The 26,865-nt window shown below is 44.9% G+C and overlaps 1 protein-coding gene across 1 annotated transcript in view; it reads left to right on the top strand.

Moving 5' to 3' along the window:
- The window catches only part of LOC139372764 (myosin IG), an 86,347-nt gene that overhangs the window by 11,211 nt on the left and 48,271 nt on the right, over window positions 1-26,865 (top strand). Inside the window, exons 4-18 of the mRNA XM_071112564.1 lie at window positions 1,511-1,676; window positions 3,816-3,869; window positions 4,058-4,153; window positions 4,279-4,395; window positions 4,645-4,851; window positions 5,314-5,459; window positions 5,667-5,781; window positions 7,283-7,453; window positions 11,556-11,626; window positions 17,830-17,904; window positions 18,207-18,339; window positions 21,354-21,520; window positions 21,910-22,117; window positions 24,665-24,888; window positions 26,719-26,863. Of these exons, the coding sequence (XP_070968665.1) occupies window positions 1,511-1,676; window positions 3,816-3,869; window positions 4,058-4,153; window positions 4,279-4,395; window positions 4,645-4,851; window positions 5,314-5,459; window positions 5,667-5,781; window positions 7,283-7,453; window positions 11,556-11,626; window positions 17,830-17,904; window positions 18,207-18,339; window positions 21,354-21,520; window positions 21,910-22,117; window positions 24,665-24,888; window positions 26,719-26,863 (2,095 nt within the window). The remainder of the gene's footprint in view (window positions 1-1,510; window positions 1,677-3,815; window positions 3,870-4,057; window positions 4,154-4,278; window positions 4,396-4,644; window positions 4,852-5,313; window positions 5,460-5,666; window positions 5,782-7,282; window positions 7,454-11,555; window positions 11,627-17,829; window positions 17,905-18,206; window positions 18,340-21,353; window positions 21,521-21,909; window positions 22,118-24,664; window positions 24,889-26,718; window positions 26,864-26,865) is intronic.

Raw genomic sequence — 26,865 nt, 5'->3', positions numbered from 1 at the left:
CTGGTACCCCTGCACATTGACTCGGTACGGGTACCCCTGCACATTGACTCGGTACTGGTACCCCTGCACATTGACTCGGTACTGGTACCCCTGCACATTGACTCGGTACTGGTACCCCTGCACATTGACTCAGTACTGGTACCCCTGCACATTGACTCGGTACGGGTACCCCTGCACATTGACTCGGTACGGGTACCCCTGCACATTGACTCGGTACGGGTACCCCTGCACATTGACTCGGTACGGGTACCCCTGCACATTGACTCGGTACTGGTACCCCTGCACATTGACTCGGTACTGGTACCCCTGCACATTGACTCAGTACTGGTACCCCTGCACATTGACTCAGTACTGGTACCCCTGCACATTGACTCAGTACTGGTACCCCTGCACATTGACTCAGTACTGGTATCCCTGCACATTGACTCAGTACTGGTACCCCTGCACATTGACTCAGTACTGGTACCCCTGCACATTGACTCAGTACTGGTACCCCTGCACATTGACTCAGTACAGGTACCCCTGCACATTGACTCAGTACGGGTACCCCTGCACATTGACTCAGTACTGGTACCCCTGCACATTGACTCAGTACTGGTACCCCTGCACATTGACTCAGTACTGGTACCCCTGCACATTGACTCAGTACTGGTACCCCTGCACATTGACTCAGTACTGGTACCCCTGCACATTGACTCAGTACTGGTACCCCTGCACATTGACTCAGTACGGGTACCCCTGCACATTGACTCAGTACTGGTACCCCTGCACATTGACTCAGTACGGGTACCCCTGCACATTGACTCAGTACTGGTACCCCTGCACATTGACTCAGTACGGGTACCCCTGCACATTGACTCAGTACTGGTACCCCTGCACATTGACTCAGTACTGGTACCCCTGCATATCGACTCAGTACTGGTACCCCTGCACATTGACTCAGTACTGGTACCCCTGCACATTGACTCAGTACTGGTACCCCTGCACATTGACTCAGTACTGGTACCCCTGCACATTGACTCAGTACTGGTACCCCTGCACATTGACTCAGTACTGGTACCCCTGCACATTGACTCAGTACTGGTACCCCTGCACATTGACTCAGTACTGGTACCCCTGCACATTGACTCAGTACTGGTACCCCGTGTAATATAGTCAAGTTATTGTTACTCATTGTGTATTTATTCCTTGTGTTATTTATTATTTGGTATATTTATATTTTCTCTGCATTGTTGGGAAGGGCTCGTAAGTAAGCATGTCGCTGTTAGTCTACACCTGTAATTTACGAAGCATGTGACGAATACAATTTGATTTGAGAAGAACCAATTCATCATTAACCTCTAGTGATAGCCTGAAGATGATTTTTGTTCTGGATGACGAGATAAAAATGTTTTACAATGGAAGAACTTCTTATTCACCTCTTTCTCTTCCTCTCTTCTCAATCTTTGGGACACATTGTCATCTGCTATTGCTGTTATCCATGATGACCACACTCTCCCCTGTGACACAGTGTGAAGAATGTTCTTCTGAAGTCCAACTGTGTGCTGGAGGCCTTCGGTAACGCCAAGACCAACCGCAACGACAACTCCAGCCGCTTTGGGAAGTACATGGACATCAACTTCAACTTCAACGGCGACCCTACCGGCGGCCATATTAACAACTACCTACTGGAGAAGGTGAGAACAACATGATTGGACAGGATGGTGAGAGACAGACAGTGATTGGACCTTGACTTGGAGTCAAGGAAGGGACTTAGGAGAAGAGATTTGATTGGACAGCTTAAGTTAATATTCTGTTAACCCGTAGACGGTTTGAAAATACCAGATCTGGGCACTGATAAGCGCATAAATTAGAACACAGTGCCTGTACAGTAACATGCTATAAATGACATCAGAGCTCAGTGCCTGTACAGTAACATGCTATAAATGACATCAAAGCTCAGGCTCTGCGCTTCACAGCTCTGTATGGGTTTTGACTGACAGACGTTTTGCACACGACAAGAAGTTGCCCCTCATCCCTCCTGGTAATTGGGCAACTTTTGCAATTTCTTTTAGTTGTGAGTGAGGGAAATGCCGTAAATTAAGAGGACTATGTATTTTGAAAGATAAGATATTGAGGATTATAATAAATGCCGCTTTGATGTCATACAAGCAAGCCAAACACCCGTTGAGTCCAATATGCACTTAACATTTCCATGTCATATAACTCATGTCCAATACAGTGTCAATGTTCATGATCACTATGTTAGACGTGCAGCTACAAGATCACGTAGGGTTGTTCTGAACACAATGAGCCTACGTTTGTTTATTGTGAAGAACATTTGCAGAGGAACACGTACCTGAATGCACTCATGATTCCTTTGATCTAATAGTTTTCCCAGAATCTCCAAACCCTTTCCAGTCCAACTATGCTTATGCGTTTTAATATTTTCTCTTTAAGAAACATTTACATTTGGCCATATCCATTTTGGCTAATTCCCCCTGAGTGTAAAGGGTTAGCACATCCAAATATTGTTGTTGACTCATCCTATACTCGTATTTGTGGCCAAAACATAAATTAGAGAAAAGCAAATCAGCTGTCTATAGGACGATGAGCTGGCCAATCAGCGGTCTAGAGGAGGATGAGCTGGCCAATCAGCGGTCTATAGGAGGATGAGCTGGCCAATCAGCGGTCTATAGGAGGATGAGCTGGCCAATCAGTGGTCTATAGGAGGATGAGCTGGCCAATCAGCGGTCTACAGGAGGATGAGCTGGCCAATCAGCGGTCTACAGGAGGATGAGCTGGCCAATCAGCGGTCTACATGAGGATGGGCTGGCCAATCAGCGGTCTATAGGAGGATGGGCTGGCCAATCAGCGGTCTACATGAGGATGGGCTGGCCAATCAGCGGTCTATAGGAGGATGAGCTGGCCAATCAGCGGTCTACAGGAGGATGGGCTGGCCAATCAGCGGTCTACATGAGGATGGGCTGGCCAATCAGCGGTCTATAGGAGGATGGGCTGGCCAATCAGCGGTCTACATGAGGATGTGCTGGCCAATCAGCGGTCTATTCGTATTAATAATTGAATGACCGGTACACACCCACACCATTCTAACACAGCAAAGCTGCATTAACATGCCTTATTTAAATGTTCTGGAAGAAAACTATTTCACTCATATTGTGAGTAATTATAGGTCATATTTCATGGAAATTTGGTAACACTGGGTAGTTACTTTAAAAGCAGATTTATAGGGCCAGTTTACCAGACATAGATTAAGCCTTGTCCTGGACTAGAAAGCACTTCCAGTGGAGATTAAACATGTTTTTTAGTCAAGGAATACGCTTGATACAGTATGTGTCTGTTTCTGTGAACTTCTTTTGAAAAGTTATTCACTTTCTACTTTCCATTTCATACTTAAACATAAATGTTTGATCAAGGTGGTGAAACAGAGACATGAGAGAGAGAGAGTGAGTCCATGAATAGATGTTCCTGTGAATTACACCCTGTTAGTTCTGATTCTGATAATGAATGGCTCACCTGGGGCACCATGATGACCGCTGCATTTATCTTCTCTTTGAGCTAGCTAACACACCATCTGACACTGTGGGGCTGTGTGAACGATGGACTCATCCATTCTCACTGAACAGAAATAACCCACGATATTTCTCTGTTCTCTTGTCTTGTATTTGAGGTTATGGTTTATAGTTCAACTCTAATGGTCTCTCTCTCTCTCGCTCTGTGTGTGTGTGTGTGTGTGTGTGTGTGTGTGTGTGTGTGTGTGTGTGTGTGTGTGTGTGTGTGTGTATGTTCACATTTTTCTCTGTTCCTACTGTAAGTCAAGGGTGGTGCAGCAGAATGGAGGTGAGAGGAACTTCCACTCCTTCTATCAGGTAAATGTTTTACTGGTCATTACACTACATACAACACGGTTATAAGTAGAAGTGACGATGACTTTAATGATGCCCGAATCTGATCCGGGGAAAATAATGGAGTTTGGAAAAGTTCTTCTGCGTTTGTCTTCATAAATATTCATGCTACATCCATCTTTTTCTACACTGTGTGTTGTGTGTCTCCGCAGTTACTACGGGGAGGCTCAGATGATATGTTAAAGTCCCTTCACCTGCACAATGATCCTGCCAACTATGTGTACACCAGAGATGGAGCTGTCGCCACTGTGATTACCCCCCCCCCCCCCCCCCCCCCCATCTACTGGTTCTACTTAATGACGATTACATTATGGTAGCCCACCTTCAGCCTGTGTGGGAGTAAACAACGATATCTCTCTTTCTTTGTCTCTAGACGTCCAACAACGACCGGTACAGCCACAACGCAGTGCTGAGTGCCCTGAACGTGATTGGCTTCTCAGAGGAGGAGATTCACTCCATCTACAGAATCCTGGGGACCATCCTCATCCTGGTTGGTCAACACTCCCTATTGGTCATACAAGCTAAAGGTTACCTGAATGGTTCAATACAACTACAAGACCTTAGCATGACTAACATAAGAGATTTAAATAAAGTTTGTTATACACCACGGAGTTGCCTTGGTAAAGGCAGTGCAACTGAAACTTACACGATAAAAATACTTTTTACAAGTATATCCCTTGTTCTTGTTTAATGGTGTGACACATCATGTTATAACAGCAAGATGTCTGACTCTCCCCAGGGTAACCTGCAGTTTGAGACAGACAGAGAGAGTGTCCTGGTGGTGGGGATGGGGGACGTGAGTCACATCGCTGAGCTGACCAGCACAGAGCCAGACAACGTGACCAAGAGCCTACTGTACCGGACTGTGGCCACCGGGGGCGGAGAAGTCATAGAGAAGGGACATTCTGAAAAGGAGGCCTGCTTCGGCCGGGATGCTTTCACCAAGGTGCTGGGCTGGACACATCAATACAAGACTATCTATCTGTCTTCAAACCTACAAGGCCCATCTAATGTTGACTCATTGTTGTGTAGTGTGTACTAACTCAGCCTTCTCACATATTTTTCTCATGTTATTTCGGGTCACATCTCTCTCTCTCTCTCTGTCTCTCTCTCTGTCTGTCTGTCTGTGTCTGTCTCTCTCTGTCTCTCTCTCCCTGTCTCTCTGTGTCTCTCTCTGTGTCTCTCTCTGTGTCTCTGTCTCTCTCTCTCTCTCTGTGTCTCTCTCTCCCTCTCGCTCTCTGTTTCTCTCTCTCTCTCTGTGTCTCTGTCTCTCTCTCAATCTCTCTCTCTGTCTCTCTCTCTCTCTGTCTCTCTCTGTCTCTCTCTGTCTCTTTCTGTGTCTCTCTGTCTCTCTCCCTCTGTCTCTCTCTGTGTCTCTGTCTCTCTCTCTCTTTATCTGTATTTTTAGGCTCTCTATGAGAGACTATTTGGTTGGATTGTAGGCCGTATCAACGCTGTTATTGAGGTGAAAGACTACAACCCAGTGCTTCATGGGAAAAACACAGTTATTGGAGTGCTGGATATTTACGGCTTTGAGATCTTCGACAACAACAGGTTAGTAACGGTATCTGTATTGATCTATGTACCTTCTCCATCTTGTGAGTTATTCCAGTATTTGAACAGATCGATGTATCTTTCTATCAATAAGTGTATTTTATACATTTAGGAAATGTATGATATATATTATATCATCAAAACGCTGTGACTACATGATCGGTTGTGTCATATTAACACCTGTGTTCGTGTGTCGTTGTTGTTCAGCTTTGAGCAGTTCTGCATCAACTACTGTAATGAGAAGCTGCAGCAGCTCTTCATCCAGCTGATCCTTTGCCAGGAACAAGACGAGTACAAGAGAGAGGGTATCATCTGGCAGCATGTGAGTACCCTTTGAGAGGGTATCATCTGGCAGCATGTGAGTACCGGAGAGAGGGTATCATCTGGCAGCATGTGAGTACCGGAGAGAGGGTATCATCTGGCAGCATGTGAGTACCGGAGTGAGGGTATCATCTGGCAGCATGTGAGTACCGGAGTGAGGGTATCATCTGGCAGCATGTGAGTACCGGAGTGAGGGTATCATCTGGCAGCATGTGAGTACCGGAGTGAGGGTATCATCTGGCAGCATGTGAGTACCGGAGACAGGGTATCATCTGGCAGCATGTGAGTACCGGAGAGAGGGTATAATCTGGCAGCATGTGAGTACCCTTTGAGAGGGTATCATCTGGTGGCATGTGAGTACCGGAGTGAGGGTATCATCTGGCAGCATGTGAGTACCGGAGACAGGGTATCATCTGGCAGCATGTGAGTACCGGAGAGAGGGTATCATCTGGCAGCATGTGAGTACCGGAGTGAGGGTATCATCTGGCAGCATGTGAGTACCCTTTGAGAGGGTATCATCTGGCAGCATGTGAGTACCGGAGAGAGGGTATCATCTGGCAGCATGTGAGTACCGGAGTGAGGGTATCATCTGGCAGCATGTGAGTACCGGCGTGAGGGTATCATCTGGCAGCATGTGAGTACCGGAGTGAGGGTATCATCTGGCAGCATGTGAGTACCGGAGTGAGGGTATCATCTGGCAGCATGTGAGTACCGGAGACAGGGTATCATCTGGCAGCATGTGAGTACCGGAGAGAGGGTATAATCTGGCAGCATGTGAGTACCCTTTGAGAGGGTATCATCTGGTGGCATGTGAGTACCAGAGTGAGGGTATCATCTGGCAGCATGTAAGTACCGGAGACAGGGTATCATCTGGCAGCATGTGAGTACCGGAGAGAGGGTATCATCTGGCAGCATGTGAGTACCGGAGTGAGGGTATCATCTGGCAGCATGTGAGTACCCTTTGAGAGGGTATCATCTGGCAGCATGTGAGTACCGGAGAGAGGGTATCATCTGGCAGCATGTGAGTACCGGAGAGAGGGTATAATCTGGCAGCATGTGAGTACCGGAGAGAGGGTGTAATCTGGCAGCATGTGAGTACCGGAGAGAGGGTATCATCTGGCAGCATGTGAGTACCGGAGAGAGGGTATCATCTGGAATTATGTGAGGTTCGGAGAGAGGGTATAATCTGGCAGCATGTGAGTACCGGAGAGAGGGTATAATCTGGCAGCATGTGAGTACCGGAGAGAGGGTATCATCTGGCAGCATGTGAGTACCGGAAAGAGGGTATCTTGCAGCAATTGAGTGGAGTACACGCACAAGCAAGCAAACGCATGGGCCCTGACACACACAGACGGACTGACACACACACAGAGTCTTTCTCTCCCTGTTCTCTCTCTCCCCACCCCCTCTCTCTCCAAACATACACACTCCACAAACACACCACCCAGCACATGCAATATTCATAAACATTTAACAGTTCCTCTCCCCCCATGTGTTCCCAGATTGACTACTTTAACAACCAGATCATCGTGGACCTGGTGGAACAGCCCCATAAAGGCATCATCTCTGTGCTGGACGAGGCCTGTCTCTCTGTGGGGAAGGTGACAGACACCGTCTGCCTGGAGAGTATGGATGTTAAGCTGGGCCAACACCCCCACTACACCTCTCGCAAGGTGGGTCAGAACAGCACTGCCTCAAACAGAATAAACTACATTCTATTCTCCCTTGCCATACAATTAACACAACTACCTCCATCTTTCCTTTTCTTTCCGATAGCTGTGTCCCTATATAACCACCGTGTCCCTCCCTATATAACCACTGTGGCCCTATAGAACCACTGTGTCCCTCCCTATATAACCACTGTGTCCCTCCTTATATAACCACCGTGTCCCTCCCTATATAACCACCGTGTCCCTCCCTATATAACCACCGTGTCCCTATATAACCACTGTGTCCCTATATAACCACTGTGTCCCTCCCTTCAATAACCACTGTGTCCCTCCCTATATAACCACCGTGTCCCTCCCTATATAACCACAGTGTCCCTCCCTATATAACCACCGTGTCCCTCCCTATATAACCACTGTGTCCCTCCCTATATAACCACTGTGTCCCTCCCTATATAACCACCGTGTCCCTACCTATATAACCACCGTGTCCCTATATAACCACTGTGTCCCTATATAACCACTGTGTCCCTCCCTATATAACCACCGTGTCCCTCCCTATATAACCACTGTGTCCCACCCTATATAACCACTGTGTCCCTTCCTATATAACCACTGTGTCCCTCCCTATTTAACCACCGTGTCCCTCCCTATATAACCACTGTGTCCCACCCTATATAACCACTGTGTCCCTCCCTATATAACCACTGTGTCCCTCCCAATATAACCACCGTGTCCCTCCCTATATAACCACCGTGTCCCTCCCTATATAACCGCAGTGTCCCTATATAACCGCAGTGTCCCTCCCTATATAACCACCGTGTCCCTCCCTATATAACCACTGTGTCTCTCCCTATATAACCACTGTGTCCCTCCCTATATAACCACCATGTCCCTCCCTATATAACCGCCGTGTCCCTATATTACCACCGTGTCCCTCCCTATATAACCACCGTGTCCCTCCCTATATAACCACCGTGTCCCTCCCTATATAACCACTGTGTCCCTCCCTATATAACCACTGTGTCCCTCCCTATATAACCACCGTGTCCCTCCCTATATAACCACCGTGTCCCTCCCTATATAACCACCGTGTCCCTCCCTATATAACCACCGTGTCCCTCCTTATATAACCACCGTGTCCCTCCCTATTTAACCACCGTGTCCCTCCCTATATAACCACTGTGTCCCTATATAACCACTGTGTCCCTCCCTATATAACCACTGTGTCCCTCCCTATATAACCACCGTGTCCCTCCCTATATAACCACCGTGTCCCTCCCTATATAACCACCGTGTCCCTCCCTATATAACCACCGTGTCCCTCCTTATATAACCACTGTGTCCCTCCCTATATAACCACTGTGTCCCTCCCTATATAACCACCGTGTCCCTACCTATATAACCACCGTGTCCCTATATAACCACTGTGTCCCTATATAACCACTGTGTCCCTCCCTATATAACCACCGTGTCCCTCCCTATATAACCACTGTGTCCCACCCTATATAACCACTGTGTACCTCCCTATATAACCACTGTGTCCCTCCCTATATAACCACCGTGTCCCTCCCTATATAACCACTGTGTCCCTCCCTATATAACCACTGTGTCCCACCCTATATAACCACTGTGTCCCTCCCTATATAACCACTGTGTCCCTCCCAATATAACCACCGTGTCCCTCCCTATATAACCACCGTGTCCCTCCCTATATAACCGCAGTGTCCCGATATAACCGCAGTGTCCCTCCCTATATAACCACCGTGTCCCTCCCTATATAACCACCGTGTCCCTCCCTATATAACCACTGTGTCTCTCCCTATATAACCACTGTGTCCCTCCCTATATAACCACCGTGTCCCTCCCTATATAACCGCCGTGTCCCTATATTACCACCGTGTCCCTCCCTATATAACCACCGTGTCCCTCCCTATGTAATCACTGTGTCCCTCCCTATATAACCACCGTGTCCCTATATAACCACCGTGTCCCTCCCTATATAACCACCGTGTCCCTCCCTATATAACCACCGTGTCCCTATATAACCACCGTGTCCCTATATAACCACCGTGTCCCTCCCTATATAACCACCGTGTCCCTCCCTATATAACCACTGTGTCCCTCCCTATATAACCACTGTGTCCCTCCCTATATAACCACTGTGTCCCTCCCTATATAACCACTGTGTCCCTATATAACCACTGTGTCCCTCCCTATATAACCACCGTGTCCCTCCCTATATAACCACTGTGTCCCTCCCTATTTAACCACTGTGTCCCTCCCTATATAACCACCGTGTCCCTCCCTATATAACCACAGTGTCCCTCCCTATATAACCACCGTGACCCTCCCTATATAACCACTGTGTCCCTCCCTATATAACCACTGTGTCCCTCCCTGTATAACTATCGTGTTAACCAAAGAGTAACCCCTTCTGCAAATTACACTAAAACCCCAAAACTTGAATCATGCTAAGAGGTTCAGAATCCTTCATCTACCTCAATAAAAGATGTCTCTCTCGTTTAACTATCATTATACTGCAACTCTCCCATCAGGACTTAATGGCTGGTTTAACTGTCATTATACTGCAACTCTCCCATCAGGACTTAATGGCTGGTTTACTGTCATTATACTGCAACTCTCCCATCAGGATCAATGGCTAGTTTATTGTCATCATTATACTGCAACTCTCCCATCAGGATCAATGGCTGGTTTACTGTCATTATACCTCAACTCTCCCATCAGGATCAATGGCTGGTTTACTGTCATTATACCTCAACTCTCCCATCAGGATCAATGGCTGGTTTACTGTCATCATTATACTGCAACTCTCCCATCAGGATCAATGGCTGGTTTACTGTCATTATACCTCAACTCTCCCATCAGGATCAATGGCTGGTTTACTGTCATTATACCTCAACTCTCCCATCAGGATCAATGGCTGGTTTACTGTCATCATTATACTGCAACTCTCCCATCAGGATCAATGGCTGGTTTACTGTCATCATTATACTGCAACTCTCCCATCAGGATCAATGGCTGGTTTACTGTCATTATACCTCAACTCTCCCATCAGGATCAATGGCTGGTTTACTGTCATTATACTGCAACTCTCCCATCAGGATCAATGGCTGGTTTACTGTCATTATACTGCAACTCCCCATCAGGACTTAATGGCTGGTTAGAGAATGGTTTTAACCCCCACTGGTGTGATATTAGTGATGTTAGTGCAGTTACACTGGATGTTCAGTAGAGAGCAGGGGTTTCCTATTGTTTGTACTCTTATAGTTTCATTATCCTTCATCAGACAGCGAGAGTTTATTGAAAGCACTGAGACACACCGTAACATCCAATGGTAGTGGGTCTAAATGCTCGACATACTGCCAACTGTACTATAAAATTCTTCCTTCTGTGTTCGTTGAAGAGATCTGTGTGAGAGATACAGTATGAGAGAGGTGTCATTTAAATGGCTAGTGCAGTGAAAAACAAGATTTTCTATTCGGTTTTTAATTATATTTCCACACTCCGAAATGGTGAAAATTATGATAATGCTCTTTTTGTGTAAAAGCTGTTTGAAAAAACATATTTCAGTCTGTTCAGATGAGTTGGAACTTTGAGCTTAGTTCATGATGTCATCCTATCAACCAATCAAGGCTGTGTGTATAAATGTATTCATATTTGTGAATATGAATAACACCCACACGTTTGGACTGATCATTCCAAGGGCCAAAGGAGGCTCAGGGAAATAAATTATACAAATATATTTTGTAGTTATTTTGATGAAATAAACACAGTTATTCATTAGACGTACACTGATTTAAAAAGTCTAAATATAAAGACTGTACGAGGGCTTTAAGATATAATCGTATCTCCCTCTGCCAGCCTATATTACAGAGTAACTGTGATTATGATAATGATGGGAATGATGTTGATGATGATGATGAAGATAATGAGGTTGATAATGATCATACTGACAACGATAATGATGCTAATCTCGAAGATAATTATAACGATAATGATCATGACGAAGATAATGACGATGATAATGATGACAATATTGATGTTGATGGCGCTGATAATTATGATGATGTCATCTACATTTTAGCTCACGCCCTCAGACAAGACCATGGAGTTCCACAGAGATTTCCGTATCCGCCACTACGCTGGAGACGTCACGTGAGTCACATGCTTTCTTACCTATGCTTTTACCTCATTCATTTACTATAATCTCAAATACTATAATGTCATTTACCATAATCTCATTTACTATAATCTCAAATACTATAATGTCATTTACCATAATCTAATTTACTATAATCTCATTTACTATAATCTCAAATACTATAATCTCATTTACCATAATCTAATTTACTATAATCTCATTTACTATAATCTCAAATACTATAATCTCATTTACCATAATCTCATTTACTATAATCTCAATTACTATAATCTCATTTACCATAATCTCATTTACTATAATCTCAATTACTATAATCTCATTTACCATAATCTCATTTACCATAATCTCAATTACTATAATCTCATTTACCATAATCTAATTTACTATAATCTCATTTACCGTAATCTCATTTACTGTAATCTCATTTACTATAATCTCATTTACTGCTAATCTCCTTCATCCCAGAGGATTTAAGGCTGTCATGGTGGTTCAACAGGTGAAAGGTTATGATGACACAGAAAACACAGGAAAGGTCACATGTCATAGGTCAAGATCAATGTTGATTGGATGAAAAGTCTAGGGGAGTAAGTATAGGTAAAAGTAGCCAACCCAGTACCAGTTCCTAGTGCGTTGGCTACCACTGTTGGCATAAGTATTTCAGGACCTAAATTTAAAAAGTGTGCTGACCTCAATTTTAGAAATAGCAGGACATAGTCTTTCTGAGGAAGACAGAGGGGAAGGGAGGGAGGGAGAGACGAGGGAGTAGACCAGACTGTTATACAGTACCAGGGTCTTCCATTGGCTGACAATGTGTGTTTATCCAGTACCAGGGTCTTCCATTGGCTGACAATGTGTGTTTATCCAGTACCAGGGTCTTCCATTGGCTGACAATGTGTGTTTATCCAGTACCAGGGTCTTCCATTGGCTGACAATGTGTGTTTATCCAGTACCAGGGTCTTCCATTGGCTGACAATGTGTGTTTATCCAGTACCAGGGTCTTCCATTGGCTGACAATGTGTGTTTATCCAGTACCAGGGTCTTCCATTGGCTGACAATGTGTGTTTATCCAGTACCAGGGTCTTCCATTGGCTGACAATGTGTGTTTATCCAGTACCAGGGTCTTCCATTGGCTGACATGTGTGTTTATCCAGTACCAGGGTCTTCCATTGGCTGACAATGTGTGTTTATCCAGTACCAGGGTCTTCCATTGGCTGACAATGTGTGTTTATCCAGTACCAGGGTCTTCCATTGGCTGACAATGTGTGTTTATCCAGTACCAGGGTCTTCCATTGGCTGACAATGTGTGTTTATCCAGTACCAGGGTCTTCCATTGGCTGACAATGTGTGTTTATCCAGTACCAGGGTCTTCCATTGGCTGACAATGTGTGTTTATCCAGTACCAGGGTCTTCCATTGGCTGACAATGTGTGTTTATCCAGTACCAGGGTCTTCCATTGGCTGACAATGTGTGTTTATCCAGTACCAGGGTCTTCCATTGGCTGACAATGTGTGTTTATCCAGTACCAGGGTCTTCCATTGGCTGACAATGTGTGTTTATCCAGTACCAGGGTCTTCCATTGGCTGACAATGTGTGTTTATCCAGTACCAGGGTCTTCCATTGGCTGACACTGTGTGTTTATCCAGTACCAGGGTCTTCCATTGGCTGACAATGTGTGTTTATCCAGTACCAGGGTCTTCCATTGGCTGACACTGTGGTTCTGCAGGATCTATTTTGCTGTCAAGTTTAGGGAAAGAGGGAGGGAGAGAGAAGACTATTTCCCCTCAGAAATAGTCATGTAGCTAAGCCTCGACCAGTAGTAATGAGTCAGGGAATCCAGGTTGACATAATGTCCAACAAATCCGTCATGAATCAGGTCATGCTTAGTTTACGTTCGTCCATCCGTCATCACTTAGGTCATGCTTAGTTTACGTTCATCCATCCGTCATCAATTAGGTCATGCTTAGTTTACGTTCGTCCATCCGTCATCAATTAGGTCATGCTTAGTTTACGTTCGTCCATCCGTCATCACTTAGGTCATGCTTAGTTTACGTTCGTCCATCCGTCATCAATTAGGTCATGCTTAGTTTACGTTCATCCATCCGTCACCAATTAGGTCATGCTTAGTTTACGTTCATCCATCCGTCATCAATTAGGTCGTGCTTAGTTTACGTTCATCCATCCGTCACCAATTAGGTCATGCTTAGTTTACGTTCATCCATCCGTCATCAATTAGGTCATGCTTAGTTTACGTTCATCCATCCGTCATCAATTAGGTCATGCTTAGTTTACGTTCATCCATCCGTCATCAATTAGGTCATGCTTAGTTTACGTTCATCCATGCGTCATCACTTAGGTCATGCTTAGTTTACGTTTATCCATCCGTCATCACTTAGGTCATGCTTAGTTTACGTTCATCCATCCGTCATCACTTAGGTCATGCTTAGTTTACGTTCGTCCATCCGTCATCACTTAGGTCCTGCTTAGTTTACGTTCGTCCATCCGTCATCACTTAGGTCATGCTTAGTTTACGTTTGTCCATCCGTCATCACTTAGGTCATGCTTAGTTTACTTTCGTCCATCCGTCATCACTTAGGTCATGCTTAGTTTACGTTCATCCATCCGTCAACAATTAGGTCATGCTTAGTTTACGTTCATCCATCCATCATATGTTTAAATGAATGATTAGAATACTCCACCCTGAATCCATATAATTGTATGAAATTGAGTAGTCAGTGAAATTATATATCTGTGAGTGTAGTTTTAGTCAGAATTAGGGTATATCTTTAGAGTATCTTAAACACATGACTGTCTGAGCAAAATTAGGTGTCGACCTGACTAGAGATTTGGGAGAGGACAGGAAGTACGTCTCAAGGTCCCAAGGTCTCCCTAATCTCTGTCGGCTGGGTAGTGAGACAGTATGTGCTTAGGATACCTACTGTTTGTGTGTGAAAGTATGTGTGTAAGGAGCTAGTATAAAGTGAATGGTTTTGTACAACGAACCAGAGCTCTCGTGAATAAACATTTTGACTATTTTGCTTGGCCTCTGTCTGTTTTATTCAAACAGTATCTTACAAATTCTGGGTTGCAGACCGAGTAGTTTAATTGAATTGGGTTATGAACATCGAGAACATAATTCTCGTGACAGTCATCAATTAGGTCATGCTTAGTTTACGTTCGTCCATCTGTCATCAATTAGGTCATGCTTAGTTTACGTTCATCCATCTGTCATCAATTAGGTCATGCTTAGTTTACGTTCGTCCATCTGTCATCAATTAGGTCATGCTTAGTTTACGTTCATCCATCTGTCATCAATTAGGTCATGCTTAGTTTACGCTCGTCCATCTGTCATCAATTAGGTCATGCTTAGTTTACTTTCGTCCATCTGTCATCAATTAGGTCATGCTTAGTTTACTTTCGTCCATCTGTCATCCCACTCCCCTCCCCATCCCACCTCCTACTCATGCTAAATATACCCTGCCATGTTCCAGTCACCCCCCCCCCCCAATCCTGTGCCCTCCCCCAGGTCTGACCTACTTTGTCCCTCCCACGACAATGTCTAGGGTTTACCGAGAATGGTGCGACAAACAAGAAAACACCCAGTCAGTTGATGAGAGAGGTCAAAGGAGAATGGCAAGAACGGTGCAAGCTAACAGGCAGGAGGCATCTTTGGGATGAGATGGAACGAGCTGTTCGCAGCATGAATGTAGGACCGTCCAATCCGCAGCAACTGTGTGACGCCATGCCGCCAGCACTGTGTTCTCTCTAGAGAGGTTCCTGGAATCTGGTTAGGTGGTTTTGAGACACACACACACACACACACACACACACACACACACACACACACACACACACACACACACACACACACACACACGCACACACACACACACACACATACACATACACGTACACATACACATACACACAAACACACACACACACACACACACACACACACACACACACCACACACACACACACACACACACACACACACACACACACACACACACACACACACACACACACACACACACACACACACACACACACACACACACACACACACACACACACACACACACACACACACACACACACACACACACACACACACACACACACACACACACACACACACACACACACACACGCAAATCAGCCTCCATCAGCCTCAGGAATACATCTGTCATACTAACACTTCATCTGCCTCTCTGTCCAGATGTGACAGACAGGGAGAGACAGACAGGCACAGTACCATGCCGGAGCCGTGTGTGTGTGTTTGAGGGTTAAGCCTGTCACATCTGGGGCTCTAATCCAGTGAAACAGCATGTCATTTTATGTAATCAGGTTGCGCCATGCATCCATATTTTAAGTTAGTTTATTCCTAACTAGTCCCCACACAGTTGTGTCAAATATCGTAATGCGTGGTTCAACTCACTCTGTCAAAACACAATGTTCTCCTGTTTCTCAAATGTAAGCCCTTGAAATGTGTCAGTTTGCCAAGTTTACAATCCTACTATGTGCTGGGACTATCATTCTAAGCTTGTGCCTGAAGTCTCCCTCACTCATTTGAGAGAGAAGTGTTACATCTGTGTAGAAAGGATGGTGCTGGCAATGTAGTATACATTGACCAGAGCCCTATGGGGCAGTGTTAGTGCACTACTTTTGACCAGAGCCCTATGGGGCTGTGTTAGTGCACTACTTTTGACCAGAGCCCTATGGGGCTGTGTTAGTGCACTACTTTTGACCAGATCCCAATGGGGCAGTGTTAGTGCACTACTTTTGACCAGAGCCCTATGGGGCAGTGTTAGTGCACTACTTTTGACCAGAGCCCTATGGGGCAGTGTTAGTGCACTACTTTTGACCAGATCCCAATGGGGCAGTGTTAGTGCACTACTTTTGACCAGAGCCCTATGGGGCTGTGTTAGTGCACTACTTTTGACCAGATCCCAATGGGGCAGTGTTAGTGCACTACTTCTGACCAGATCCCTATGGGGCAGTGTTAGGGCTCTGGTCAAAAGCAGTGCACTATGGGGCAGTAGTCGTGCACTACATAGAGACGCAGGCATAGTCTACCGTTAGGTGAGGGGACATGATAACTAATGAGGACCTCTTCAATAGCCACTCTCATGTACTGTTTCTGTGTTACTTATGGTTGTGTCATGACTCATGTACTGTAGTGTTTTTAACTCACCACTTCAGTAAGTTCTGTTGTAGGGGCCTCGAGTACATTTGAGCCTGTTTCCGTTTTTATTACCTCCCTTTGTCGCTCTCTGGCTCTATCTCTCTGGCTCTATCTCTCTGGCTCTACCTCTCTGGCTCTATCTCTCTGGCTCTATCTCTCTGGCTCTACCTCTCTGGCTCTATCTCTCTGGCTCTGGCTCTATCTCTCTGGCTCTATCTCTCTGGCTCGCACTCTCCTGGCTCTATCTCTCTGGCTCTATCTCTCTGGCTCTATCTCTCTGGGTCTATCTCTCTGGCTCTACCTCTCTGGCTCTATCGCTCTGGCTCTATCTCTCTGGCTCTATCTCTCTGGCTCTATCTCTCTGGCTCTGGCTCTATCTCTCTGGCTCTATCTCTCTGTCTCTATCTCTCTGGCTCTATCTATCTGTCTCGCACTCTCCTGGCTCTATCTCTCTGGCTCTATCTCTCTGGCTCTATCTCTCTGGCTCGCGCTTTCTCTGGCTCGCGCTCTCTCTGGCTCTATCTCTCTGGCTCTATCTCTCTGGCTCTATCTCTCTGGCTCTATCTCTCTGGCTCGCTATCTCTCTTGCTCTATCTCTCTGGCTCTATCAATCTGGCTCTATCTCTCTGGCTCGCGCTCTCTCTGGCTCTATCTCTCTGGCTCGCGCTCTCTCTGGCTCTATCTCTCTGGCTCTATCTCTCTGGCTCGCGCTCTCTTTGGCTCTATCTCTCTGGCTCTATCTCTCTGGCTCGCACTCTCTCTGGCTCTATCTCTCTGGCTCTATCTCTCTGGCTCGCGCTCTCTCTGGCTCTATCTCTCTGGCTCTATCTCTCTGGCTCGCACTCTCTCTGGCTCTATCTCTCTGGCTCGCGCTCTCTCTGGCTCTATCTCTATCTCTCTGGTTCTATCTCTCTGGCTCTATCTCTCTGGCCCTATCTCTCTGGCTCGCGCTCTCTCTCTCACTCCATTTCTCTCACTCTTACATCTCTCTCTCTCTATCTATTTCAGGTACTCCGTCGAGGGCTTTTTGGACAAGAACAAGGACCCCCTCTTCCAAGATTTCAAGAGGCTCATGTTTAACAGGTGTCAAATGCAGTGCCTCGTTCACACACACACACACACACACACTTTACAAAATTAGAAACTCCTCTCCTCTCCTCTCCTCTCCTCTCCTCTCCTCTCCTCTCCTCTCCTTCCTACTTAATCCTGTTTTTTCAGTACTCTCTCCTGTCTTTCGTTCAGCTGTTCAAACCCCCTTTTCACTATTTTGAGCCTGTGTTCGTTCTGATAACCTCCCTCCATCTCTATATCTCTGTATCTATGTATCTCTTCACATCTCTCTCACCACCCCCCACACTCTCTCTCTCTGTTCTCTCGTGCTGTAGTTCCAACCCTGTGATGAAGGAGATGTGGCCTGATGGTCAGCTGAGCATCACAGAGGTCACCAAGCGACCCCTGACAGCAGCCACCCTCTTCAAGAACTCCATTGTGGCCCTAGTGGAAAAACTGAGCTGCAAGGTTGGTGCTGCTTGGTTACTCAATGGTTGGTTTCTGGTTGAAATAAACCAAACAAACACAAGGGCAATTCTTCAGTAGCGAGATACTTGGTGTTCTTCTGGGCTTTCACCATCGGATTTTGGTGAAATAAAAAAAAACTCTCCTCCAAACTTTTCGGGTGAAAGAAGACATATCCTTGTTGCTAGGCAACGGAAGGAACATCAAGTCCACCGGAGGCGATTCTTTGTCTGCGTGTGTTTTTACCCTCCTCCATCACTCTCCATGGTTTTCATTGACCTAGTTCTAAATAATAATATGAGCTTTACCTCTCTCTCTCCGGACATTGTGGACTAGCCACACCTGTGACTCTAACAGCTGGCCAAATCAACCGGCTCCTAGAAATATGGATAACGTTTATGTGTCAGACAAGATAAAACAATGTCTGTTTTTGAGAGGTCAGTCAAATGCTGACAACCTTTCAGGGATTATGATGGAGAGAGAATGTGTGTGTAAGTGAATGGGACCACATAATAAAGTGCCCATTGTGTTGGGAGCTAGAGTTAGTTCGGTAGGGCATTAATCCCTGTCTGTCTGGCATTAATCCCTGTCTGTCTGTCTGTCTGTCTGTCTGTCTGTCTGTCTGTCTGTCTGTCTGTCAGTGCTCAGAGCAGTAGAAGAGAGGGAAGCAACACAACACACACATACATACACGCACACACAGAGCATGTGTGTCCCTGACTGAGACTTTGTGACATTTTCTGCTGTTTTTTGGGATGTCCTGCTCTTGTAGCGATGCCTGTCTGTGTGTGGCTGGACTGGGCTGGTACCCTGGGGGGGGTACTCTGGTACTTGATGACGGATGGATGAACGTAAACTAAGCAGGACCTAATTGATGACGGATGGATGAACGTAAACTAAGCAGGACCTAAGTGATGACGGATGGACGAACGGAAACTAAGCATGACCTAAGTGATGACGGATGGACGAACGTAAACTAAGCAGGACCTAAGTGATGACGGATGGACGAACGGAAACTAAGCATGACCTAAGTGATGACGGATGGACGAACGTAAACTAAGCATGACCTAAGTGATGACGGATGGACGAACGTAAACTAAGCATGACCTAATTGATGACGGATGGATGAACGTAAACTAAGCAGGACCTAAGTGATGACGGATGGACGAACGTAAACTAAGCATGACCTAATTGATGACGGATGGATGAACGTAAACTAAGCATGACCTAATTGATGACGGATGGATGAACGTAAACTAAGCAGGACCTAAGTGATGACGGATGGATGAACGTAAACTAAGCATGACCTAATTGATGACGGATGGATGAACGTAAACTAAGCATGACCTAATTGATGACGGATGGACGAACGTAAACTAAGCATGCCTTAAGTGATGACGGATGGATGAACGTAAACTAAGCATGACCTAATTGATGACGGATGGATGAACGTAAACTAAGCAGGACCTAATTGATGACGGATGGACGAACGTAAACTAAGCATGCCTTAAGTGATGACGGATGGATGAAAGTAAACTAAGCATGACCTAATTGATGACGGATGGATGAACGTAAACTAAGCAGGACCTAAGTGATGACGGATGGATGAACGTAAACTAAGCATGACCTAATTGATGACGGATGGATGAACGTAAACTAAGCATGACCTAATTGATGACGGATGGATGAACGTAAACTAAGCATGACCTAAGTGGTGACGGATGGATGAACGTAAACTAAGCAGGACCTAAGTGATGACGGATGGACGAACGTAAACTAAGCATGACCTAAGTGATGACGGATGGATGAACGTAAACTAAGCATGACCTAAGTGATGACGGATGGATGAACGTAAACTAAGCAGGACCTAATTGCTCAGCTTTTGAAGATGTGTTGGACATTATGTCGACCTGGATTCCCTGACTCATGTGCTTGGATTCCAGGAAGAGAAGCTGCTGCCTTGGCAACAGCAAATGGGGATGAATAATAAATACAAATACAAAAATCAGGCAAATAACAGAACACTTAAAAACAGAGAAAACAGATAATGGTTGCCTCCCAAATGGCCCCCTGTTCCCATAGGGCTCTGGTACAACGTGGTGCACTACATAGGAAATAGGGTGTAATTTGGGTCATAACCACTGTCTGTGCACTAAAAGCTTTAGTATTATAATATGACATTTTCAAAGTTGAATAGTTTCTCACTGTATCACAGTCACTGTGAGTTTGGCAGAGCTAGAGTTTAATGATGCATTGATATTCTAATAGATAGATGTTGCTTGGGATGTATTTCTGCATAATTTCACAAGACATATGGAGTCTTCTATGGCATGGTTATGCACCTCTGAGTACAGTACAGTCTGATCTCTAGAAAGTTGTCTACCCGAGCCAACTAGTCTCTCTCCTGTCTGACACTATATTGCTTTTGGACTTGTCTATTTGTGAGTGTGCGCCGTCCCGAGTAGAGTATAATATAACATATCATATTATGACTGTTATGGGGAGATACCTAGTCAGTTGTACAACGGAATGCCTTCAACGACAATGTGTCTTCCACATTTAACCCAACCCCTCTGAATCAGAGAGGTGTGTGTGTGTGTGGGGGGGGGGGGGTCTGCCTTAATTGACATCTGGGGAGCAGTTGTTGTTGGGGGATAACTACCTTGCAATCAAATCAAATCAAATCAAATCAAATTTACTTACATAGCCCTTCGTACATCAGTTGATATCTCAAAGCGCTTTACAGAAACCCAGCCTAAAACCCCCAAACAGCAAGCAATGCAGGTGTAGAAGCACGGTGGCTAGGAAAAACTCCCTAGAAAGGCCAAAACCTAGGAAGAAACCTATTATGTCAATGGTATAACGGTAGATTTTTTCCACCTTGCTGGTTCAGATATTCGAACCAGCAACCTTTCAGTTACTGCCCCAACACTCTTAACTACTGGCTACCTACCAATATTACATTATGTACACTATATGACCCCCATATGACTGTTCCACTACTCTGTGTGTTGCAGGAGCCGTACTATGTGCGCTGTATTAAGCCTAATGATATGAAGTCTCCCGCGCTGTTTGACGATGCCCGCTGCCAACACCAGGTGGCGTACCTGGGCCTGCTGGAGAACGTCAGAGTGCGGAGAGCAGGGTTCGCCTACCGCCAAGCCTACACACGCTTCCTACAGAGGTCAGAGGTCATGCATACCCTGAGGTCAGAGGTCATTGGGGTGAAAGCATTACATTAAGAATGAGTCATTCTTCTGGAATTAAAGTCGATGTCCATGAATGCAATGACATTTGGACATGTTATGTGAATAACAAGCTTTGTATGACTGTCTGTGTTCTAACCATGTGTATAATGGAATGGTTTGAATCTGTCCAATGTCGATTCCTAGCCTGAGTGCCTGTCTGTTTGTGCTATCATACCAACTCCTTGTCACTCGTTGTCATGCCAATAAGCATTGTAGTTGGTAAAAGCACAGATCTTGGGACTACGCTACTCCAATCCTATATTATGTCAAAAACACAACTTCCTGTATCACAAAGTCTTCTTCTCCCCTCCTGTGTGGCCTGTAGGTATAAGATGACCTGTGAGTACACCTGGCCCAACCACCTGATGGGAACAGACAGGGAGGCAGTGGAGGCTATTGTCACGCAGCATGGTTTCCAGGATGACGTCGCGTATGGACATACCAAGCTGTTTGTGCGAACGCCAAAGTCTCTCTTCACCCTGGAGCAGGAGAGAGCCGCTCTCATCCCTGTCCTGGTGCTCTTCCTACAGAAGGTAATCTCTTCTAACGGCCCGAGGCTGTGGTGATGGTAAAAGTCTAGATTACAACCTGGCTCGTGTTCAGTAGAGACAAAGCAGGAGAAAATGTTCTGAAGCAAAGGATGTAATACCTCTTCTGGATCTGTCCAGTGAGAAAGCTCATTTTCATTTTCTGTTTCAAATGTTTTCTTCTGTTTGTTCCTACTGAACAAACCCTTGTTCTCAGTGACTCTACAGTTAATACTATGGCTTTTATCCTGGATTTTAAGCTACTTAGATGAGAATGTCCTTTTTCCTGTTTGCAGCTAGTCCTAATTAAAACCCCATCGACAGTTTGCCGTCACAATCTGAACCACACAGCAGCAGCCTCCTACTAAGAGCTCTGCCTTTCATTTGTCTTCAGCTCGTCAATGATTTGGGTCCCATTTGTAGGTCGAATCCCAAATGGCACACAATTCCCTATCTAGTGCGCTACTTTTGAGTAAGTAGTGCGCTATGTAGGGAATATGGTGCCATTTGGGACGAAACCATATTCTACCCAATGTGATTAATTAATCTGCCTAGTCAAGTGGAGAAAGCTCTGATTACAATAACTGGGATAATGAATGCAATCAGAACCATCATTACATAACATTTAATGTATCATTTTTTCTCCTCTTCTTTCTCTGCAATTGTGAAATAAATACCCTGCTTTTCTCTCTGTGACCCACTCCAGGGATTGAGTCCCAAATAACACCCTATTCCCTATATGGTGCACTATTTTTTTTACCAGAGCCATATAGTTCAGTACACTACTGTATATAGGGAATAGGTTGCCTTTTGGGAAGAGATTCATCCGGGTCAATCTGCAGCCGAGGCGCTTCTCTAAGTGGATTTTTCATGCTTCTCTAAGACTTCGATTTTTACCAAATGGCACCCTATTACCTATATAGTCCACTACTTTTGACCAGAACCCATAGTGCACTATACATGGAATAGGGTGCCATTTGGGCCCCTGAAGTGTTGACTGCTAATCTGCCTGACACCCTTCTTTCTCCCTAGTGACTCATGTACTGTAGTGTTTTTGAGTGTCTTGACTCATGTACTGTAGTGTTTTTGAGTGTCTTGACTGATGTACTGTCGTGTTTTTGAGTGTCTTGACTGATGTACTGTCGTGTTTTTGAGTTTCTTGACTCATGTACTTTTGAGTGTCTTGACTCATGTACTGTAGTGTTTTTGACACCATGTACTGTAGTGTTTTTGAGTGTCTTGACTCATGTACTGTAGTGTTTTTGAGTGTCTTGACTCATGTACTGTAGTGTTTTTGAGTGTCTTGACTCATGTACTGTAGTGTTTTTGAGTGTCTTGACTGATGTACTGTCGTGTTTTTGAGTGTCTTGACTGATGTACTGTCGTGTTTTTGAGTTTCTTGACTCATGTACTGTAGTGTTTTTGAGTGTCTTGACTCATGTACTGTAGTGTTTTTGAGTGTCTTGACTCATGTACTGTAGTGTTTTTGAGTGTCTTGACTCATGTACTGTAGTGTTTTTGAGTGTCTTGACTCATGTACTGTAGTGTTTTTGAGTGTCTTGACTCATGTACTGTAGTGTTTTTGAGTGTCTTGACTGATGTACTGTCGTGTTTTTGAGTGTCTTGACTGATGTACTGTCGTGTTTTTGAGTTTCTTGACTCATGTACTGTAGTGTTTTTGAGTGTCTTGACTCATGTACTGTAGTGTTTTTGAGTGTCTTGACTCATGTACTGTAGTGTTTTTGAGTGTCTTGACTCATGTACTGTAGTGTTTTTGAGTGTCTTGACTCATGTACTGTAGTGTTTTTGAGTGTTTTGGCTCATGTACTGTAGTGTTGTTGAGTGTCTTGACTCATGTACAGTAGTGTTTTTGAGTGTCTTGGCTCATGTACTGTAGTTTTTGAGTATCTTGACTCATGTACTGTAGTGTTTTTGAGTATCTTGACTCATGTACTGTAGTTTTTGAGTATCTTGACTCATGTACTGTAGTGTTTTTGAGTGTCTTGACTCATCTACTGTAGTGATTTTGAGTGTCTTGACTCTTGTACTGTAGTGTTTTTGAGTGTCTTGACTCATGTACTGTAGTGTTTTTGAGTGTCTTGACTCATGTACTGTAGTGTTGTTGAGTGTCCTGACTCATGTACTGTAGTGTTTTTGAGTGTCTTGACTCATGTACTGTAGTGTTTTTGAGTGTCTTGACTCATGTACTGTAGTGTTTTTGAGTGTCTTGACTCATGTACTGTAGTGTTTTTGAGTGTCTTGACTCTTGTACTGTAGTGTTTTTGAGTGTCTTGACTCATGTACTGTAGTTTTTTTGTGTCTTGACTCATGTACTGTAGTGTTTTTGAGTATCTTGACTCATGTACTGTAGTGTTTTTGAGTATCTTGACTCATGTACTGTAGTGTTTTTGAGTATCTTGACTCTTGTACTGTAGTGTTTTTAGCACCTTTATCTCAACTCACCACTTCAATATGATAGCTTGTGAGGGGGACCTCTTGTACATTTGAACATGTTTCCATTCTATAACCTCCCTCCCTCCCTCCCTCCACCAGGTGTGGCGCGGGGCGCTGGCGAGGATGCGTTGCCGGCGGATGCGCGCCATCTTTGCCATCATGGGCTGCTACAAGCGTTACAAGGTCAAGGTCCACTTCTGGGAGGTGGAGCGACGCTTCGCCAGCGTATGCAGCATGGCTGACTATGGGAAAAGCGTGGAGTGGCCCACACCACCAGCAGCCCTCACACAATTCCACAGCATCACGCAGAAGCTGCACCGCAGGTCAGTCAGTCCCCATGGTAACCCCCACACAGATAAATAGAATGTGCAGAAGCTGAGTGTGTAATGTACAGTGTCCATTTTATATACATCAGTACTGTGTGTCTAAAACAATTCCCCCCTTGGGACATCAAAGTTCATCCTAACTACAGTAAGAGAGGCTGTCATTGGTGTGTGTGTGTACTTGTGCGTGCTTGCGTGTGTGTGCGCGTGCGTGAGTACTTGTGCACGTGTGTGTGGAAGGAGTCTGCGTTTACGTTTTGTCATACTTCTTTTCTTCACTATAGACAGATACAAAACATCAGACCATCTTTATATAGATATACCATCTACAGGGCCTTCGGGAAGTATTCAGACACCTTGACTTTTTCCATATTTTGTTCCATTACAGCTTTATTCTAAAATGGATTAAATAAGTAAAATACTCAGCAATCTAATACACGATACCCCATAATGACAAAGTGAAACAAGTTTTTAAGACATTTTCAAAAACAGAAATACCTTATTTACATTGATATTCAGAACCTTTGCTATGAAATTGAGCTCAGGTGCATCCTGTTTCCACTGATCATCCTTGAGATGTTTCTACAATATGATTGGAGTCCACCTGGGGGTCAATTAAATTGATTGGACATAATTTGGAAAGGCACACATCTGTCTATATAAGGTACCACAGTTGACAAAAACCAAGCCATGAGGTTAAAGGAATTGTACATAGAGCTCTGAGACAGGATTGTGTCGAGGCACAGACCTGGGGAAGGGTACCAAAAAATGTGGGCAGCATTGAAGGTCCCCAAGAACACAGTGGCTTCCATCATTCCTAAATGGAATAAGTTAGGAACCACCAACACTCTTCCTAGAGCTGGCCGACTGGCCAAACTGAGCAATCGTGGGGAGAAGGGCCTTGGTCAGGGAGGTGACCAAGAACCCCATGGTCACTCTGAAAGAGCTTCAGAGTTCCTCTGTGTAGATGGGAAAACCTTCCAGAAGGACAACCAACTCTGCAGCACTTCTCCAAATCAGACATTTATGGTAGTGGCCAGACGGAAGCCACCCTGCTTGGAGTTTGCCAGAAGGCACCTAAGGGAAACAAGGTTCTCTGGTCTGGTGAAACCAAGATGGAACTCTTTGGCCTGAATGCCAAGTGTCACGTCTGGAGGAAACCTCAAATCATCCCTACGGTGAAGCATGGCGGTGGCAGCATCATGCTGTGGGGATGTTTTTCAGCAGCAGGGACTGAGGATCTGTAGAGAATTTTATATTTCATTTTTTCATTTTTAATACATTTACAAACATTTCTAAAAACCAGTTTTTGCTTTGTCATTATGGGGTACTGTGTGTAGACTGATGAGGAACATTTTTTATTTAATACATTTTAGAATAAGGCTGTAACACAGCAAAATGTGGAAAAAGTCAAGGGGTCTGAATACACTGTATATAGACCATCTTTATATATAAATATATATTTTCTTTCATTTAACTAGGCAAGTCCGTTATGAACAAATTCTTATTTACATTGACGGTCTACCCCGGCATAACCCAAACACGGACGACGCTGGGCCAATTGTGCTCCGCCCTATGGAGCTCCCAATCATTGCCGGTTGTGATACAGCTCTGAATCTAACCAAGGTCTGTAGTGATGCCTCTAGCACTGAGATGCAGTCCCGTAGACCGCTGCGCCACCCGGGAGCCCAATATATATATATATATATATATAGATCATCTTTATAGAATTCAAAAGGTACTCACATAAACCATGAAAAGAAATAACCTAAATAAGTTTTCTCTGCAACATCTTTGATATATTCTGTGTTTTGCATTGTTTGTCCCAAGATGGCGTGCGAGGCAGATAGTGAAGAACATCCCACCGTCTGACATGGGGGAGATACGGGCCAAGGTGGCTGCTCTGGGGGCCCTGAATGGGGAGAGGAAGGACTGGGGCTGTGGTCGATCCTGGGAGAGAGACTACCTGGCTAATGT

This window comes from Oncorhynchus clarkii, chromosome 18 (genome assembly GCF_045791955.1).
Source record: "Oncorhynchus clarkii lewisi isolate Uvic-CL-2024 chromosome 18, UVic_Ocla_1.0, whole genome shotgun sequence".
In the NCBI taxonomy this organism is placed as follows: Eukaryota; Metazoa; Chordata; class Actinopteri; order Salmoniformes; family Salmonidae; genus Oncorhynchus; species Oncorhynchus clarkii.
This window is presented reverse-complemented; position numbering and strand designations above follow the sequence as displayed.